We start from the raw sequence: 19608 nt of genomic DNA, 5'->3' as shown, positions 1-19608 counted from the left end.
GAGCGAGCTCTCACCTGAAAGAAGACAGACATGGCGGCAATTACTCGCTTCTCCCGTATGGCTGTGTTGAGACTGTCAAAGTCGTCCGAGTTATACATGAAGATCTGCATCTGTGTGACAGAGAGAGAGAGAGAGAGAGAGAGAGAGAGAGAGAGAGAGAGAGAGAGAGAGAGAGAGAGAGAGAGAAAGAAATGTGAGAATCTTGTTAGTCTGAGACCTTTAGCCAATCAGATTTTAATTCTTATTATCACTGACAAAACACACATAGTCCATTATCAAAGCTAATATCTCATAATCTCATGGCCTCTAATCTGTCTCATCCTGTAATCTCCCAAGAGCGTTTGGCCTCCTCGTGTTTCCAGTTCAAACGTCAGGCTCTGTCCATCCTGTTATCACTTTGATGGGATCTCTGGCAGTAGATCAGGCTAATAAATGTGCTCAACTCTCCACGGAACCCTGTCTAAATTGGCAGCAGCCTTCTGTTATTCTCCGTTGTCAATACCTTTTCCCACAAAAAGGCTCCAAAAAAAGACAACAAAGATGAACGATATTCTCGCTGGGAGATAGCGATCAGTTTTGTGTCAATAATAGGCGTAGATTCAACAATGGAGCAACAGCAAGTCCTGTTTAGTGTCGGAGACACTTAGAAACGAAGGAAATAATAAACATCAGCTAAAAACAAAGATTCAGAAGGACTGAAAATCCGAAAATTTTAAAGGAACTTCCCTTCCAACCAGAGTGCTTCATCATTCTGTTGTCATGGCGATAATTAGGGATGAGTGACTACCGCTGTCAGTGTATTAAAAATGTAATTTATACATAAAATGACTTGATTACAGCTCTTCTCTGATGAGAATGTTTTTAATTTCTGAATTCATAATTATTTTGATATTTTGGGACATACAAGTGAGTCAAAAATGTGATACAACTGTCCTGATATAACGTTAAAAAAACCAATGCCTCATTATTATTGAAAATTATTAAGTAGTTTTCACTTTTGCATGCTGTTTGGACATAAATGTGTGTTGGCAGTGTGTGTACACAACCAGCCAATAGTGATAAAAATCCACTCACTCCTTTTTTATTAATCCCCATAAATCATCAGCAGTGTCTCCCAACGACCTGTTTTCAGAATGCTGTTTTAGTGACGTCACTAAAACAGGCCCCGCCCACGAGTGCTGACAGACACTGCCGTTTCAACATAGACCCGCCCTGATCGAGTTCACAGCCAGATGAGAATGTCTCCCAAGCGTTGTAGGTGTTGTGTGGCTGGATGTATTAATCCACATAGCTCTCTCTATTCCCGAAATCTGAGGCAGCTGCTGAAGACGAGGTGGACTCAACTCTACCGAAATTCGTTTATGTACTTGCGCACTTCTTATAACTTACTGTGTTTACTCAGTTCTTACGGTGATTTTCTGAAGTAAAACTGACGCTTCATCTTTTGTGTTATGTACAATAAACTTTATTAAACTCATCAGTATATGTTTGATCATCATTCGGACCTGGTCCGAAACAGCAGACTTGTAGGCTATTAATAATGGATACATACAAGCAGATGACAAATACGTTATAACCGTAATTAAACTACTAAACTATACCTGTTCCATCTCTATACAGCACTCTGACTCTGTAGGCATTATTGTCCGACTCGAAATGAACACCGTTACTGAGAGTTTCTGATATTATCATCATTCTGTGAGATGAAATTGTCCTGAGAGACTGAGCGCGAGCTCTTGAAGCTCCGCCCCCTGTGTCGTGCAGCAGCAGCTTATTTGCATTTAAAGGGCACACACTAAAACAGCGTGTTTTTCTGAGCCCCCAAAAATGACAATTTAAACATACTGTAAAAAATGATCTGTTGGGTATTTTGAGCTAAAAGTTCACATACACACTCTGGGGACATCAGAGACTTATTTTACATCTTGTGAAAAGGGGCATAATAGGGGACCTTTTAAAAAAAAATGACATCATAGAGAGGCCCACTGTAGACCCGCATGACTATGTCAAGATCAATAAGTACCATAAAATATCAGATAATTTGACCTTTTCATGGTAAGACAAGCTCTGCCAGTGCTCAGTTCCAGTGGTTTAGTTCACGTTTACCTTTGTTTCTATAGTCACCACATCAACTAATACCCTTCTGTAGTGGTCAGTAAAGCTGCTACTTCTCCTGTGTTCACGTTCTTGTTTGGATTTTTGCCATCAGGTCCTGGTTTAGATTACCTTTGTGTTTATGTGTTCATTGAATAAAGACTACTTACTAAAGACCTCACCTCTCCAATTCCCTGCTATAACCATGACACATATATTATGGACACTCTTATGGCTCTGTTTACACCTGGTATTAAGATGCATTATGGTTGATCGGATCACAAGTGGACGACGCTAAATACGGGTGTAAATGGGGTCTAAAATGCTTTGAGCTTGTTCACTTTTGACCACTTCCAGAGGTAGTCGAAAACACATTTGACTGGATTGCTTTCATAGTGTAAACACTCATGTGGTCGAATGTGTTCAAACAGCCAGAAAAGACCGTCTACTCTCCGCCTATTGACCTAATGCATAAACAGATTTAAACTTTGTCGGCTGGAGACCCAAGTTTGGTTTGAAGATGTAAATGTACCAAGCACAATGTTCTCTCACCATTCCTGATTTCTAACACACACTCACAGCGTTCGGCGTGATCTTGCGGCTCAGAGTAGAAATGAAAACTGATGCTCTCCGTATGTTTTTCTGTCATTTCCGGCGCGTTCATATGTAAATTGTGCAAGTCTGCCCCTCAAAGAAATCAAGACAGAAGTGGTTGAAAGTGGACAAAAGAGACGGATTAAAACACCAGGTGTGAACGTGAATGAGTCTCTCTCGTCTTCCTGTGATCTGATCGACCGAAATTCATCGTAATACCAGGTGTAAACAGGGCCTAAGTCACCGACCCACATAGTAGAGCCGATGTGAAGAATCTTGTTTTAGAGACGGGGCAAGTTATATAATTTTTATGAAATATTACAAAGACAAACTTTTCTTTTCCCTTTGGTATAACATGCACGTTAATTATTCACAATAAGGCCAGGAATGTATCTTGACTTACAAATAAATAAAACATTTGCTTGATAATTAAATTCGAAAAACACTGAGGTATTACATGGCAAAAACAGATTTTGCTGAAATTACTCAACAGTTCAAACGAAAACAACAACAATGAATCTCCACATCTCCACCAAAGATCAGTAGCATTACATATATAGCCTATAGCGCAATGCTCTTAAAATCAAGTAGAAATCCTTGTTGCCTTCCACATCGGCTTGCTTCTCCCCACTTCTCCGTTAGCATTGTCAATATTATGCCTGCTGCATTCTTCTCGCCTCTGTAATCCTTACACGAGGCCCACTTTGATCTAATTCAGTACAAACACCTCCATAGCTTCAGATCGCACGGAGCATGATGAAGAATTCACGAGCCTACAGGCCTGAGCTTAACGCCTTCATCCACAGCACTGTATCTTACAGGCAGTGATTAATGACATAAATAACTGGGCAATTTCTGAGAACACACCCTCAAATGAAAGTGAACAGCAGAGGGAGAAGGAGATTAACATAACAGGGTCGTGAGTATCTTAACCTCTCACTATTGGAAGCTGTCTGAAGTCTGTTTGTATTCAAGCAAGAGTCGAGGTGACAGACTGCGACGCGTCCTCCATACGAGACAGAGAACCACTAACTTTATACTGGATCAAATGATAAACATTTCAGTCTTTACAGTGAAATATGCAAGAGTAGAAACCAATGACAGAGACATATGAGGGGGAAAAAAAATCAGTTTTGTGTATTGACTGTTTAAGGCAGTTGGAATACTGGCATTCTATAAGGTAAAATGTTTTTTTTTTTTTTTTAATGGTTTTAGTATATTTTTATGGTTTTAGTTTTACTATAATAACCCTGATTATAGGAAAAATATATATTATAAATGTACTGTAGTAGGTCATTCAGGTATCCCATGCATAAAAAACCATTTGCATACTCTGCACTGTTACATACTGCAAAATAGTGTGTTAGTAGTATGATACTATGGTATTCTGAACATATCCATGGTGTTTGCACTGCACTTAGTGCTCTGTTAAAGTCTATGAAAGCTAATATTCATGAGTCATGAGAATCATGAGTGTTTGTGTATGTGTGTGTGTGTGTAGGAGGTTGATAGACTATGCTAAACACTAAACCACCAGTGGTTTCATTACAGAAATGTCAATAATTTATTCTGATTCATGAAAGAGAGAAAATTATAGCAGTAGAGAGAGAGGTGAACCTTGTGTCAGGTCACCTTTATAACACAACATAAACACGAACAGTAGTACACACACACACACAAATGCAAATACATGCAAACGCACAAAGACACTAAAGGGCATCGTTCAATCAAAATGCAATGGAGCAGAATTTACAATAATTGAGTATCATGCTTAAGCCTAGTAAAATAGATGAATAAATACAATAAAAGCACAATATGATGGATAACCCACCAGCTGCTTTATGCAGTTAAACAGTTCTATACAATCATTAGTAGTGCTTACTAAGGGTATTGTTCATCATTATTGATACTTGGGTTCAGGTATTACAAATAAAATTCCAAATTGGGTTTTCAACATAAAAAAGGTGAAAAGAAAATCCCTTATATTTACATTGACCTGAGCCATATCTAGATATTGGCCAGTCAGAAACCGAGCACAACAGTGCCCGTCCACTTTTTCAGCACCATTGGTTACGGAAGCATTATTTCCGGAAAAATGTCTTTAAAGAATTATAAGCCATGAACCAATCCAACCTGCTGTGAGTTGAATTGCAACATTTCAAACTTAACTTTGAAGCAAAAAAGTGTTTGGAAATCTGACAATAATGTGCACTGATCAGCTTTAATGAGGAAAAGAAGTACTGTACAATCCAATTAAGCATTACGAATGACATTAACGAATTAAAAACGATAGAGAAGTACAAAACTATTGGTTTAAATTTTTTATAGTGTCTTTAAAAACAACATATTTTATGCTACTACAGTATATACAAATATATTTAAATAGCTTGTGAGCGTAGGGAAACTCTACTATGACATTCGCTGGACGGGCACTAAAGAGATATTTTGGCGAGATTTGCGGGTTTGTTTTTCTGATTGGAGGAGATTTCTTTGCAGAATCATGGGTGATGTAGTTCCTCAAAAGGAATTCCAGTTTTAATCACATTATTTAAGAAGTGTGTTGAATTAATGCGGAATGATAGCTTTAACAAAAACAATTACCACTGATTAACCTCGGAGTTGTAGCTCACAGTAGGTGTAGATTTGTCTTTGAAGTTATTGTTAAAAATCAATTTCCCTATGGACAAAATGAATGGGACTTCCACAACCTGACTTTATGATCTAACAATCACAATCAACCCATAGCAACTGCATAGCCACGTCCTGCAACCAAGAACATTATGTGTTGTTCACTGTATTTTGGTTTGACTCTGTTCTATTTCCCTGCCATGTGATTCCTGACCTGGGCTGAATTCAAAATCACCCCATACCCTCATTCACTATTCCCTACATTACTGCACTAATATAGTCCACTTGAAGAAGTGAATGAAAACGAGTGAATGAATTCGGACTCTGAGTGCCCTGGAAGATCTGTCGCTTTGGCATAGTTTGTGACGTTTAATAATCATTTGACTCTTGGCAAACTGCCAGTTCCAGTAGTAAGATGAAAAGATTTATCTTGAACTCTGGAAACTAGCATGTATGAAGCTTTATTAATTAAACAATTTAATAATCAAGTAAAAAGGAATTTATACCTGTATGATATTACGCTGTAGCCACATTGTACCAGCAGTTTGGACAATGGATGGATGATTCAACTGCGGGCGCCATCTTCTGGCGAGATGCGGGAATTCATTCGGTGTGACCGTCACAGTGCATTATAGATATTCTCTACCCGTTGAGCGTACATCGGATGTACACTCCTTATAGACCCTTTTACAGTTGGTAAACATGGTGACGTATTTGTGTGGGCGGGGCTTAGCTGGAGGCAGAAAGATCCCTCTGGCCGCTTCACTAACGCTAGTTCGCAAGTTTTGTTAGCTTGTTTTTTTAACAATGACTGGAAAAAATCCGATTTTGTCTTAATGTGCAAGGTCACTCACTGTCCAGGACCGCGATTGTTATTTGCAAAAGTTAATTTTAACGGACGGAACCAGATGACCGTACACGCTCAGTCAATGGACGATCTGACAGGATTAACGTTAACGCTACCTCCGGTTGAGTGGCCTGACTTCTACACCTACCCGATAGAGAAACCGAGGGTAAAGAGAAACTGAGGGCATATATATTTAGATGCCTATAACTATGTGCTGAATGGTCATGTAAAGACTTGTGTGGTACGATCCGCAGTTCTGCCAAGCCAGCGCCAAGAAGACGATGTAAAGAGTGACACTACGGTGCAATTTTAATGATATGAATATTTTCTAGAAATAAAAATTCCAGATACAGCATACTCATTTTTCATCGATTCTTGCACCCAACAACACAACAAGATGACATTTAATAATAAAAATAATCATTTAAGCTCCTTATTATGTAGCCGAATCTGTGCTGGTTTGTATTGGCCGCCTCCAGTTTTCCGTTTGTTTTGCCTCCAGCTAGCGCCGTGACGTAACTGTGACGTCGGCGCAAAAGGGGTCTATAGCAGTGCAATGTGGGATTGAATGAGTGCACTCATCTTTGAAGGTATAGGGGCGATTTCCGACTTAGCCAGTTTCCCTGTGTTTGGCCTGTTAGTCTGATTAAGTTCACCTGTTGATTATTGAGTTTTCTCATTTACCTCTCTGTATTTATGTCCTGAGATTCCCTTGTTCATTTATCCATGCTACGTTGTGTATTCTGGTTGTTTTGCTCCTTAATGTTTCTAGTGTTTTCAGTGCTGTTAAATAAACACTATACTGCTGCAAAAATATCCCTGTCACAGACTGACTGTGACCCAGGACTTTTATTTTGAAGGGATTGAGCATGGGTATGTGCACACAACAAACTGTTTCCACCATTACACATACACACATACTAAATGCCGGCAAAATGTACCATCCTTTTGTAGTTGTATGTTTGTAGCCCTGATTTTTGTGTTGTAACATCGCATCAGCTGTCTCAAGTTGTTAGTTTAAGTGATTAAATGTTTAATGTTCAGTGACAGATATAAAATATCATTACACAGAAAAGAACACCAAAAACACTTTATACAATAAGAGTTTATTTCATTTCCAAGTTAACTTCATGCATTTTAAATAGCTACACATACCTTCTGGTGCACCCCTCACTTGCCAAACCAGTACACAAGGAAAGTAGCCATTTTTAAACAAACTAGCATGTGCTCATGGAAGATTACTCCATCTGGTTGTGACCTCATGGGGGAGGGAGGGAACCTAAGATGTAAGTTTTCTTCTTATATGTTCTTCCTATATGCTTATATCTTTATTGTTTTGAGCCCTTTAAATTGTACTATATATAAATGATGTATGATTTAGAGTTGAAATGTCATGATGACAGCAGTTTGTTTGTTTATGTCTTGTCATCTCTTTGTAATTTATAGGTTTCTCCCTAAAATGGTATTTTCCAAAAATAGGAGGAGCTAAGGCCTACAAAAAAGGCAGCCATTTTAGGGGAGAAGGTTGGTGTGGAGAGGTTGAATCTCGTTTGTATTTGTGGGCCTGTACATTGGCATAGCCAACTTACATTTGTGTATTGTAAACAATTTTGATTTCTTTGGTATTATAATAGTTGATAATCTGTTTTTTCAATTACTCCACTATTGCCATTGGATATTGATATTTTTGCACCTTTTGGAATTAAAACTGGGCTATTTCTGCCCTTTGTCACGTCATTTACACCTCTGGCTGCTGGTACATCCTAACAATCCCTATTTCTCCTTTGTTGCAACCAAAGTGTGACACTAGCATTGTGGCTGTTTTTTGTATAACACCATGGTTCCTAATGCTGCAAAAGCAAGTTCAATTTCTGTTGAACAGAGATTGTATTGTTGTTGCTTTTAAGTATTAAAGTTTTGTGGTTTTTAGTTGAGGTCTGTTAGCTATGAAACCATATTTATGCTCATTGACAAAATTCCCTTTAATCAGATATACACAACAGACCAAAAATGATTGATGACTCATTTTGTACTACACACTTTTATCCAATCAAATGCTCTTGAATGTGAATGCCAGCTACGCACATGATTTTCTGCTTGTTAGTTGGTTGTATGTAGTTGGTTATACACATCAAAAAGTTATAGTTCATAGCTGTGCCATTAAGAATGAGATCTTCAATATATCCCACCCTGACTTCCTGTTTCAATTGAAAAAAAAAGTGCTTGTATGCAAACAACTCACAAACCTGGAGCAAAGAGCAATAATATCGACATTTCTGTGTAAACATAAACATACATAGGCTTTTACCCCTGACAGCTCAAGGAAGCCAAAGCAAATATGTAAAGGGCATAAGCAGCACTCTGCTAGCTAGCTCTCTCTCTCTCTCTCTCTCGTGTGTGTGAGGAAGAGAGGGAGAGTGTCTACTCTGAGATCATTAACATACAGGTCACTCACAGGTATCCATGTCTTGTATGTACTTAGGTAAGTGTGTGTCTGTGTGTGTTTGAGCGGATCTCAGCAGAGTTTCATTAGCACACAGGTCACACAGACTCAACCTGTGAAATCCTCTGCTCTGGTTACACATATCACTTACATTCACTCGTTGTTAGCCAAATGTGCAAACACACATAAAACAGAAGGAGTATGAACATGCTAATGTACAGCAAAGATATACAATTTGATCAAAATAGCCAGTGTCAAGCGTCAAGAAAATCAAGCAGCTGAGAGGAATTCAAAGCACATCTTATTTGAGCAGACACTCCAAGCCTCAGTAGCCTGATAGCACACGTCTTTCATCAAAATGACTATTCAGTGTTAGTGATGGGATGCCTCACTCATTTCTGCTCTTTTGAACGGTTTGCTTTAATGAACCGGATCAAAAAACCTGATTGTTTATCAGTATTTCTTTGCATCACATCTTGCTGTTTATGTTTCATGTGAAATAAATGGTATTTTCATGAATAGTGTACAAAATACAGCCTGCTGATTTTCTTTTCACCCTCAGACAATTCATGTTCTGAGGTTTGTTGTTTTTGTAACCCTGTTAATTGTAATATTTGTTTAAATAGATTAAAACATTAAATAAACCTAAAAAAAAAAAAAAAAAACCAGAAAATTAATAACAGGATTAACAATTTAGCCTAAATTAAACAGAAGGTACTAGTTACCAACTTGAGACCAAATGTTGGTTTGAACTGTATTTATTGATAAACTTATATTTCCTATAAATAATCGAAAAAATATTTGTTTAATAATTTTTCTTACAATAACTTGAAAACAGGATTGAATATTTGAGCTTGAGAATACAAAAAATTGGTGTAAAAATCATAACAATGGAATGATGATTAAAATTTTTGGATACAGTTGAGAAGTTCAAGACCACTAATGTTCGCAAATTGGTGGGTTAGCTGTGTGAACCATTTAAACCAATTCATGTGCTTTCATCTCAACTGACAATGTAAAGTTGTCAGTACCCTGACGTGCACCTCTCCAAAAATGTAACAACGCGTCAATTCTACGCGGACGCAAGCGCTGTGATTGGTCTGCCAGAACCCCTCCCTCTGGGTTTCACATGCTCCCTAGGTGCGCGTCAACGCGGACAACGATGCAGAAGTATAAATTAAAACCAACACGTTGCCTACGGCGTATAGTCTCCGGCGTAGGTCCGACGCAGAAGTATAATGAGGCCTTAAGAGTGTTTACTGTTTAATCATCTGCAATTATCCCAAAACATTTCCTGCCAAATATTAAAATGACATTAAGCAAATGTTTTTTCTCTAGGTGTATGAGTTTTGAACACGTGAATAGTGATGTTTTGCTGATTATGCACTCTTTAACAGATGTTTAAGATACTTCTGTGTGTTAGAATGTCTCTAACATGGAAGAATCTCCAAAAGCTACCACTAAAAATAGCTACAACTGGAAAAAATGAGGTCTGTGAAGCACAATATTACGTGCACGGGTGGATGTAGCCTAGTCGCTTAGGCCTTGGGCTGCTAATACAAAAGATACAGGTTCAATCCAAGGTAAGAGGTGGAATTGGACAGCTACTGTAATCACAATCCAGCTTTATAATGATTGTGCCCTTTAGCAAGACACTTAACCAGAGGCTGCTCCAGGGGGACCATCCCTGAAATTAGTTACTGTAAGTCACTTTGAATGATCCATAGCCGCTAATGGCGACTTTCACAGAATTCTCACAGAGATGCTGTTACTGAGGTGGCTTTGAAGAACGATATGATTGGGAATTCACTGACTAAGATCCAAATTGGTTCCCCTGCTCTACAGAGAGACGGACCTTGAACTACAATCAGCTTTCTTCCTCTACCTTGTCATCCTGTTCGCTTTGTTCTACAGAGCAGACCTGCCCATAGATCAGTGCTTCAATTTTGAGTCACATAACAGGTCCTGAAGTCATGGGTAGAGAAACTCACTCAACCTTCTGGAGAGACTGCTGAGCCATTATTTGAATGATTTTCTGGCACGAAACTTCCAATAACAACAAAGCTAACTGTGGTTGGTCGCATTTACATGTAAGTCAAATGGCATTTTCCTGATTGAGTGGGCAGTTCTTGAACAGAAAAAGGTAAAAAAATCAACTCGTCGATCTGTAAAAGTATATCTACATGAGAATATGACTTTATAAACAAGAAAAATGGCTGCAAGGTGAATCAAACCTCTGAGAAGTTGTCCTTGTAACAACTCTGAGGGGGTTTCCACAGCATCAACATTCACAAAGCCAAAAGAGCCTAAGGTAAACAAATGGACTCATCTAGGATCTTCTCCTGAGGAGAGACTGTAATTCTCCTCACACCAAATGGAGGACGAAGGTGGAAAACAGGCATCAGCACCTCGGGGGAGGCACAACTTAGCTTTTTATGTTCCTTTGTTTCTGAAAAACATGCAAGGTAACCCTGCTGAGAACCGAGCCGTCAATGGACAACACCTAAACAAGCCTATCTGCCGTCGGAGAGGCTTTGAATGCGGAAGCCCTGCTGTTCTTCGATGCGGGACTTTCTTCAAATCTCCCAAAATGACTACGACTACCCCTTTCTCCAAACCACATGAGGTCTTTATGTCCTTTCTGCTCACATTCCTGCTAGGGTCAAGGTCAGTGTCTAGGACTATGCCTCCCTTCGGCTGATGGCTTCTCAAAGGGCTCCCTGTTGCTACAAGTCCTGCAGAAAACCGTCGACGGCTCTTCAGAACTTCAAAGCTTGAGGAGGAAATGTCCTTTGACCTGCTAATTATAAACCAATCAGGAGCGTCTCGCTTTGGCTTACAGAGAAGCGGACGTCGGAGATTGGCAGGGTTTCTCTCTCTTTGTCTCCCTGGGCAAACATACTGACCTGCCTCTCAATTCAAACAGGAGCCAATTAGCCATGGCCGCTGAATTAATTTATCTTTTGTTTTTATAAAAGACTAACTCTGTGTCCCCAGTGTTTGTTTGCAGCTCAGTCATCCATCAAGGTCAATCAGGGGGTTGAATTAGAAACAATAAATGAATAGCAGAAATAATAAATAACCTAGAGAATTACCTGTCATTAGGAGCTCTAAACATTCCCTGAATTGGACATTGTGTTTGCACAAAGGCGACTGGCTCAAGTTTTCAAAATCAAGGAGCAAATGAAATATTGACAAACTGGCACTTCCTCTTTGGGACTGGGCCACATTACAATGCAGGTGGCAGACCGTGTCTACATCCAACACGTTCTGGATGAGTGTACAATTTGTCTCACGGACCCCTGCACTATCAACTCCCGCACTGTCTCGGATGTTAATTATGTCAAGATTGAGACAGTTTAAATAACAAAGAACATCCGAAAGGTGTAACCTCAATTCGCTAAAGTTTGTTTTGTTACACGTGTGGAGAAACGAGAGCTGGTCTTGCACAAGATCAACCAGAAGTGTGACCTCAGAGGATAATAATGCTCACCTGAAATAACTGGGGCAGCCAATCAGACGCCTCGGCCAATTTGCCACAGGCTGCAGCGGAATCAAGGTCATTCGGAATCAACAGTTCCCTAGTTTGTTTTGTTAGATGTTCAGAGAAATGAGAGCACACCTATCTTTATCTTTCTCATCACATATTTAATAGTAGAAAGCATTACATTAAGAATGCAACAAGAACTCAAGTCTAATGCATATGTAACTAATCATATTAGCTGGTAGATGACAAGTTAATGGATTATCATAATAAATATTCCATATGCTCTTGCGGTGGCATGGTTATATACACGCACATACACACACGGACCTCCCCTAGCTGATCCATTCCTCTTAGTGTTGAATTTGAGTGACGGGACACATATATTGATTTCGGCACTTTATCCCTTTAAAACAACGGCCGTCACCGTGAGAAAGCAAAGGAGATAAATGAGCGCAGCGGTCCGCAGGGAGCTGAGCCTAAAGATTTCCCATCAGTCCCTGCTCTCGCTGACCGAATGCCCGCTCCACAGCTCTAACATTATTCCTTCTTTACACTATCTGTTTACTCTTACTGAGAACTTTTACAGAAAAGAGATCAAAATAGTCCTTGAAACTCTTTTAACAAATAGTTAGGGAAAGGGGTTGATTTAACCATAAGAAAACGTTTGTTAAACTATTCATTTTCTCCACTTTTTGCACCTCCGTTAACAAAATTTAGGACGAATAGTCTTTTGACCATGATTTGTGTAATTATTTTAGCAATAAACATTAGATTGAAAAATTATTAAGTAAAACATTACATTAAATATAATCAAATATATAAACAGAGAGAAAAAAAAAAGAAAGAAACGGGTAGCCGTAATTTCTTATTTTTTTAAAAATTCTCTTTTAAATGTACAATGTTTACAATATACAGGTATTTGAAACAAACTATTTTTCATGCAAGGTTCATTTTATGCTGTTAGATGTGGCCTTCTTGAGAAAACCCTTGGCTCTACAATATTTTCCATACCATGATACCAGGATTTTGTCTGATCCTCATTTTTAGCATCGTTTAAGGTTTGTAGCTGCACACTCTTTGAACCAAAACTGTTAAGAAAAAAACAAAACTATCTTTTCTGAATCAGAAACAATCTTGCCCCCCACAGCGTGCAGACATTCTGAAACAGTCTTGTGGAGTTTATTGTCAAATTCAGGATGGGAGAGGGCAGGGTGCAAGCAGACAGCCTCTAATACCTGTAATATAAATGGTAATAGTGCCAAGCTTCCTCTGAATCCCAAAGAGCCAACCTGGGAGTTTTACCTCAGACGAGGCCTGTTATTCCTCTCTGGGCTTTGTCTCTAAAGAATGCACTCTGCACACCACACTTTGCCAAATTGAATTCATCCCGTATTGACATCACTCCAGGTCCCACGGTTGAAGGTGCGCACACACGCACATCAGACTGACATTCACAAGGACAGACAAGAGGGAAAACCCTACTGCTTTATAAAGCAGGACCCAATATGCAGTATGTGTGAAATGAGAATAAACCAAACCATAAGAGTGTGTGTGGATATTAGAATGTATAGATCAGTGTATAAATATTTGTATTAAACAGCACAATGCTAATTGACACAACTAGCAAAACTAGTATGCAACAAACATCACACAAAAAAAAAAATACAGGGCATAAAGGCTGTTTAAAATTTGGGGCATTATCAGATGTGATGAATGCTAAAATTAACATTAATATTTACACTCACAATACTTTATCAGCATCAGACATCATATACTGCCTTTGTGTTTCCAACTTAAGAGTTAAATCATGGTTATGATGTTACATGGTTACAATGTGGTGAAAAAAAAAAAAAAGCCAGAATGGGTAGCATTAAAAAAAAAATACTAAAAAAAACTAAAACAGGGCCACAAGTAACAGGGTTGCAAATTTAGCCTAAGTTAAGCTGTCATTCAGCAGAGGCTAGCTTTCCCAAATATTATTTAGCAAAAATCGCTAAAAAAAATAAAAATAAAATAGTTTTGTAATCCTGTTACCAAAAAAACAGGGCCATAAATCGCTAAACCTATAATCCCATACGTTAGAGAAAACAACATTTGTTTGATGATTATTGATGCTTTATCTATTGTACCATTCTGTTACAAAGATTGATTGGAAAAGTAGTTTTGCCATGCAGTCATGTAGTAGACTCACAAACTGCCTAGCTATTTGAGGAGTCATTTCTTGTTCGCTATTCTTCATCAAAAGCGCAAGTCTCTCATACTGTAATTAACCAAACCATCTGAAAGACCACTACACAGGGGTCAGAGAGTGATCTAGTGTATAGATTATACAGTATGAGTTCACAGATACATGACTGCCTGTGAAGTGCTTTGACCTTGTAATGAACTGTTCTTCAATTCTCCGTATGGCACCAGAGCGTTTTCAACCATGCATCAAGGCCACACGGTGTCGCAGAGAGAGAGAGAGAGAGAGAGGGAGAGAGAGAGAGATAGAGAGAGAGAGAGAGAGAGAGAGAGAGAGAGAGAGAGAGAGAGAGAGAGAGAGAGAGAGAGAAATGGATACAAATTTTCATCCTTCTTCCCGGAAAATGAAAGAGTAACAGAGACGCCCTGAGATCTGTAAAAGTGTCATGTGCCTTTTATTTCCCATTTCACGGGTATTACATCTTTTCATAAAATACAGGAAACACTGTTTTTGAGCAAAGAAAGGCAGGAGGGGACGGGATCTACGCCAAGATTATCAAAAAATGGTATCTAGCAAAGCAAAGAACTGGGACAACATCTATTTGCCCTCCAGGTTTCACATGGCTTTTAAAGAATGGATGCGTTTTTCAGTGTCAGAGGAGGCAGAGAGGAAAATATAACATTATGTCAGGAATTGGATGTGGCCCTTTTCTTGGAAGGGCAATAAAAATACAAAGATTGAAAAAATGGGATGGCATGGATCTGTTATCTAAAAAGATTTTATAGGATGCTGTTCAGTGACAGAGATGGAAAGAGCATAGCATAATGCATTACTGCGGAAAATAACTAATTTATGGCATGAATCCAGCTTTGTGGAGTTGGAACGCTGGAAAAATGTAATATATACAGTACTCACTTAATGTCAGAAAATATATATGGTTTGTGTTGAGGTTTCAGTGCTAATTTGTTTTTAAGTCATTACTTTGGGCCTTGTGTGAACGAACAACATCGGGAATTTATGACATGCCATTAAAGTGCATTAACATTGTTGAAGTGGAAAATCGTTTTCCACTTGAATATTGCTTACAATGTTTAAGCTCCATGGTTTTTCCCTGCTGTGAAATGGATTCCTCTTTTCATACAGTATATAACCGTGCACTGTGTGTGTGTGTGTGTGTGTGTGTTATCTCACCCTGGCTAAACAAGGAAAAGCCTTGCAGGCTCAAGCGAAACTAGAGCCCTTACATTTGTATATTGTTATTTATATGATTTATATCCCACACACAATCCCATACTCCAACAGTTTACAATTTTGTGTCCCTAAATATGCATCTTCTCTCATCGGGCCTCTGACGTCAAATGTGGCCCTGAACCTAGAACATATGAAGAGCCTGTTTGAAGACACAATTAACATGGTCCCTGAAGAACACCAGAGAGACGGGAAATAATGATACGGCCTGACCCCATTTCTTGTTGGTTACATTTTATCAGTTTATTTGCATTTGTCAAAAATAGCATATGACGGTTTGACCCAGTGTTTTCAACAGAAACAAAACAACAAATACACAAAAATAAAAGTTGTGTATTTGTTGTATTTTCGTTCATTTAAATAATTAAATAAAATAAAAGTGAAAATGCTGATGAAAATATAAAAGCTCATTCAAAATATTAATAAATACTATAAATATCTATATATATAAATAATATACACCCACAAATAAAAAGTCTATCATCATTTTCTCACTCATGTTGTTCCAAACCAGTAAGACTTTCGCTCATCTTCGTTCATCTTTGGAAATCTGAGACAGAAATGTCTCAGATTTCATTAAAAATAATGTTCATTTGATTTCCGAATATGAACAAAAGTCTACGGGTCTGAAGCGACATGAGGGTGAATAATTAAAGACAGAATTTTCATTTTTGGGTGAACTATCCCTTTAATTACCACTAATCACAACAAAATTATTTTGTTAATGAACATCTTTAACTACAATTTGGCATATACACATGGAGTCAGTGAGCGAGTCAGATAATTCAGTAATAATTCTGACAGATTCAGTCAATTACACATGAATCTGTAAGTCTTTTTGACCAATTCACGTAAGAGAAATTTGTTCATGTTTTGGACTACATTGAACACACTGTTTATTTTTGTGTGCAGCCAGCAAAAACAACGCGTTTTCTATTATTTATATAGTTGTTTGTATTCCTAATATGTAACTCAGTTGCTCAATTCAGGATTTCGAGAAAATCCCAGCCACCAGCTGCACATTCAGTGTGCGATCCCATCAAATAATCATCAATAACGGCGAACTCAAGTGATAACTAGTGCTGTAGCATTACCTTACTTTTGCAAATACAAGATCAGGCGATCAGCCCAGCAGAATGCATGTTACACAAACGCGGCGACCTCGTGATTCGCCCAAGAGGCTGAGGCCAACACAAAGCAGCGTGTTGTAAAATATTTACGAATTAATACAAAATCTGAGATGACACGTTGCCTGTTGGGATGCGCTGTTCCATTATATTTGTGTTTCCCCAGTGCAGCAGCTGGTATTTAGACATTAGGAGGTGTCAGCACCATAGCCATGATTTTTCACGGCACAGCCCCGCCACAGAAGACACCCAGATGCTGCTTTCAAAAGGTTAGCAGGCCACTGTTATGAGAACGTCTGTTATCTCAGCTAAAATGTCTTGTTGTAATTTAGTTTGTTAGACTTTTTACTTTCGGACTATTCATTAAAACCCAAGTTCCCGTGTCTGCATATTCTGTGTCGGCACTGATAACGCTTTAGACAGTTAGCAGTAAGTTTTTGGTTATTGCAGGCCTGCAAACCCCACAAAGAGAGGGGGGAAAAGTACGATAGCTGCTTTGTCAGGTCAATTTTCAATAAAAAAATAGGAAATGAAAAGAAACGCTGACAGTGAAAGCACTGTAACAGTAGACATGCCCGTACTTGAGAAAACCTATGCTCATTCCCATTGTTTGCGTGATTCTTTCCCATTGCACGCGCTGTGGTCGCGTTCTCTCTTTTCGGCTATCTTTGCATCAGGTAATATTTTGGAATGCGCTTTCTATTGCACCGACTGCAAGGGCTGATGGGAAATAAAATTCAATTCATCAATGCCACATCTTATCTCTGATACCCACAGCGGTGTGTGTTGGCTTCTGTGCCCCCCATCACATGTGTTAATTTACTTTGTGCTTCTCTTATCGGCGCAGGCGGACAAAGGCCTCAGTGAGAGCCTTTTCTTGCTCTGGTAGCAGCCGTTCTGCGCGTTTATCATCGAGCCGGCTGGACAGAGGGTTCGCCAGTGATTAAATGGAATGCTGACCACCTAAGCGCCATATCCCACAATCCAACAGCTTACCTGACCTCCCTCCCCTCTGGAGTTTTAAATTCGGGCTGCATCGACGATAAGAGAAACACAGACAACAACCCCAAATTTCATCACCGCTCTCAACGCCCCTGGCTACAACGCAGACTCCATCACTCCAGGAAACCTTCAGAAATAACCGTCACGTATTTCAGACGTGTCCAGACTGAGTTATTTTCTGCCCCGGTTTGGGGGAAAAATCTACAGGATGCATTTCAGAAAAGATTTTGACATATTTTACTCACCCTAATGTTATTCCAAAACCGTTCTTCACATTACACAAAATAAGATGTTTTGAGGAATGTTTAAGCTACTCTTTTCTATTCAATGAAAACGAATGGTGACCAGGGACAGTCAGGCCTCAAAAATGACACCACAAAAGTACTCCAAATGAGAAAAAAAACAGTAGTACAACAATGTGTGTGTTACATTTTACCTTCTGGAGCCATATAATGAAATCTATAACAAGTCATTATTCACTGAATCTTCTTATCTCAAATCTCTTTCCTGCTTGCGTTTATTAACATGACATAACGGCAGATTTTACATCAATTATCTGTTTGGTAACTGATCACAACTGCCATATTTGAATATGAACCAGGGTTATTACCAGGGCTTGACATTAACACAGGCCAAATGTGTGTGGATTTCAGCAGTGGCATGGAACGCAGTCACTCCCACTAGCCACTTTGGCAGGTTGAATTTTATATATAATATATAAATTGTAGTATTTTATTAAGGCATCTGAAATTTAAAAAAAAATCTAAGTGCAATGTAGTGTTGTCAAAAATATAGATTTTTCAATATAGATACTGAAATATCTGAAAGGCTTCCAATACTCATTTTCCACAGAACAGACACACGATACCAGCTGCGCTTTTTTCGCTCTCTCATCTCTCCCATAGTGAGTTACACACAAACCCGCCTCTCCTCACTCTGGATGAATATTGTTGGTGTTACAGGGCTTGAATATCGCCGTTGGATTGTGCATATTGCGTACAAATTTTGTGCTCACACCCAAAGTGCACGCACATAAAGCTGCCTCTAAGTACTTTTTTTTGTAACTTTTTGCTGCTTATTGCGCTTAAATACACACAATATAATGTAAAACTGCCGGTCTTGGCGAGTATTCATGTAAACACAGTCAGTTATGTTGTGTGAAAAGATGAGAAAGAAAACGCATGTGTAACAGTATAATGGATCAGTGTGTCAGGTCTTAAAGTGACAGCAGCCTAATAAACCTGCTGCCAAATTATGAGACAATATAAAAAATATCTATATGGCCACTTTTCCCCATGGTATCAATGTCAAAATTGTGGCCAGTGAAAATGCTGAGTGGCTATAACTTTGGAAAACCATTAGCAACAGTGGCTGCTGAGCAAAAAAGTTAATGTCAAGCCCTGGTTATTACAGCTAGTTGCAGTGGTCAGGAGGAGTTTCAGTTCAATTCAATTTTGGTCCGTACAACAAATCTATCGTAAAGTATGACTTTAGAAGACTTATATAGCTTACAAGTTGTATGGACCACTGTTATGGAACGTTTTTTCTGGAGCTTGGCATCATTAATTTTCATTGGATGGAAAAGTGCAGCACCATCTGCTTTTTAGTGAGACACGAGTGATTAAAGAATTTACAGTATTATCTTTAAGCAGAGCTGAGAGCATTGGACTCTTATTGGTCAAATAGACAAAAATATTAAACAAACATGCAATGAGTAGGGAGTGTAAACAGCTTGTGAATGATGGGCGTTTCAATTCTATCAAAATACATTTAGATCACTGTGACCGTTTGACACGACGCCTTATCACTCTCAAATCTCCTTGAGCCAGTTTGAATATTATTCTGCCATTATTTATTTGGGTAATTTAAATGTTATAATAGCATTTGTTCAGAACAGTGACGGCGACCTCTGTGTGACTGTCATCTCGGATTTCGACACACTGAAAAAGACAC

At 38.8% G+C, this 19608-nt stretch overlaps 1 protein-coding gene across 2 annotated transcripts in view; it reads right to left on the bottom strand.

The window, feature by feature from the left end:
• Positions 1-19608, bottom strand: part of ptprga (protein tyrosine phosphatase receptor type Ga) — a 256101-nt gene that overhangs the window by 70224 nt on the left and 166269 nt on the right. For both annotated transcript variants that reach the window (XM_079857645.1, XM_079857646.1), the window contains exon 5: positions 15-110. In XM_079857645.1, coding sequence (XP_079713771.1) covers positions 15-110 — 96 coding nt within the window. The remainder of the gene's footprint in view (positions 1-14; positions 111-19608) is intronic.

The sequence above is a fragment of the Squalius cephalus genome (assembly GCF_949319135.1).
Source record: "Squalius cephalus genome assembly, chromosome: 22".
In the NCBI taxonomy this organism is placed as follows: Eukaryota; Metazoa; Chordata; class Actinopteri; order Cypriniformes; family Leuciscidae; genus Squalius; species Squalius cephalus.
This window is presented reverse-complemented; position numbering and strand designations above follow the sequence as displayed.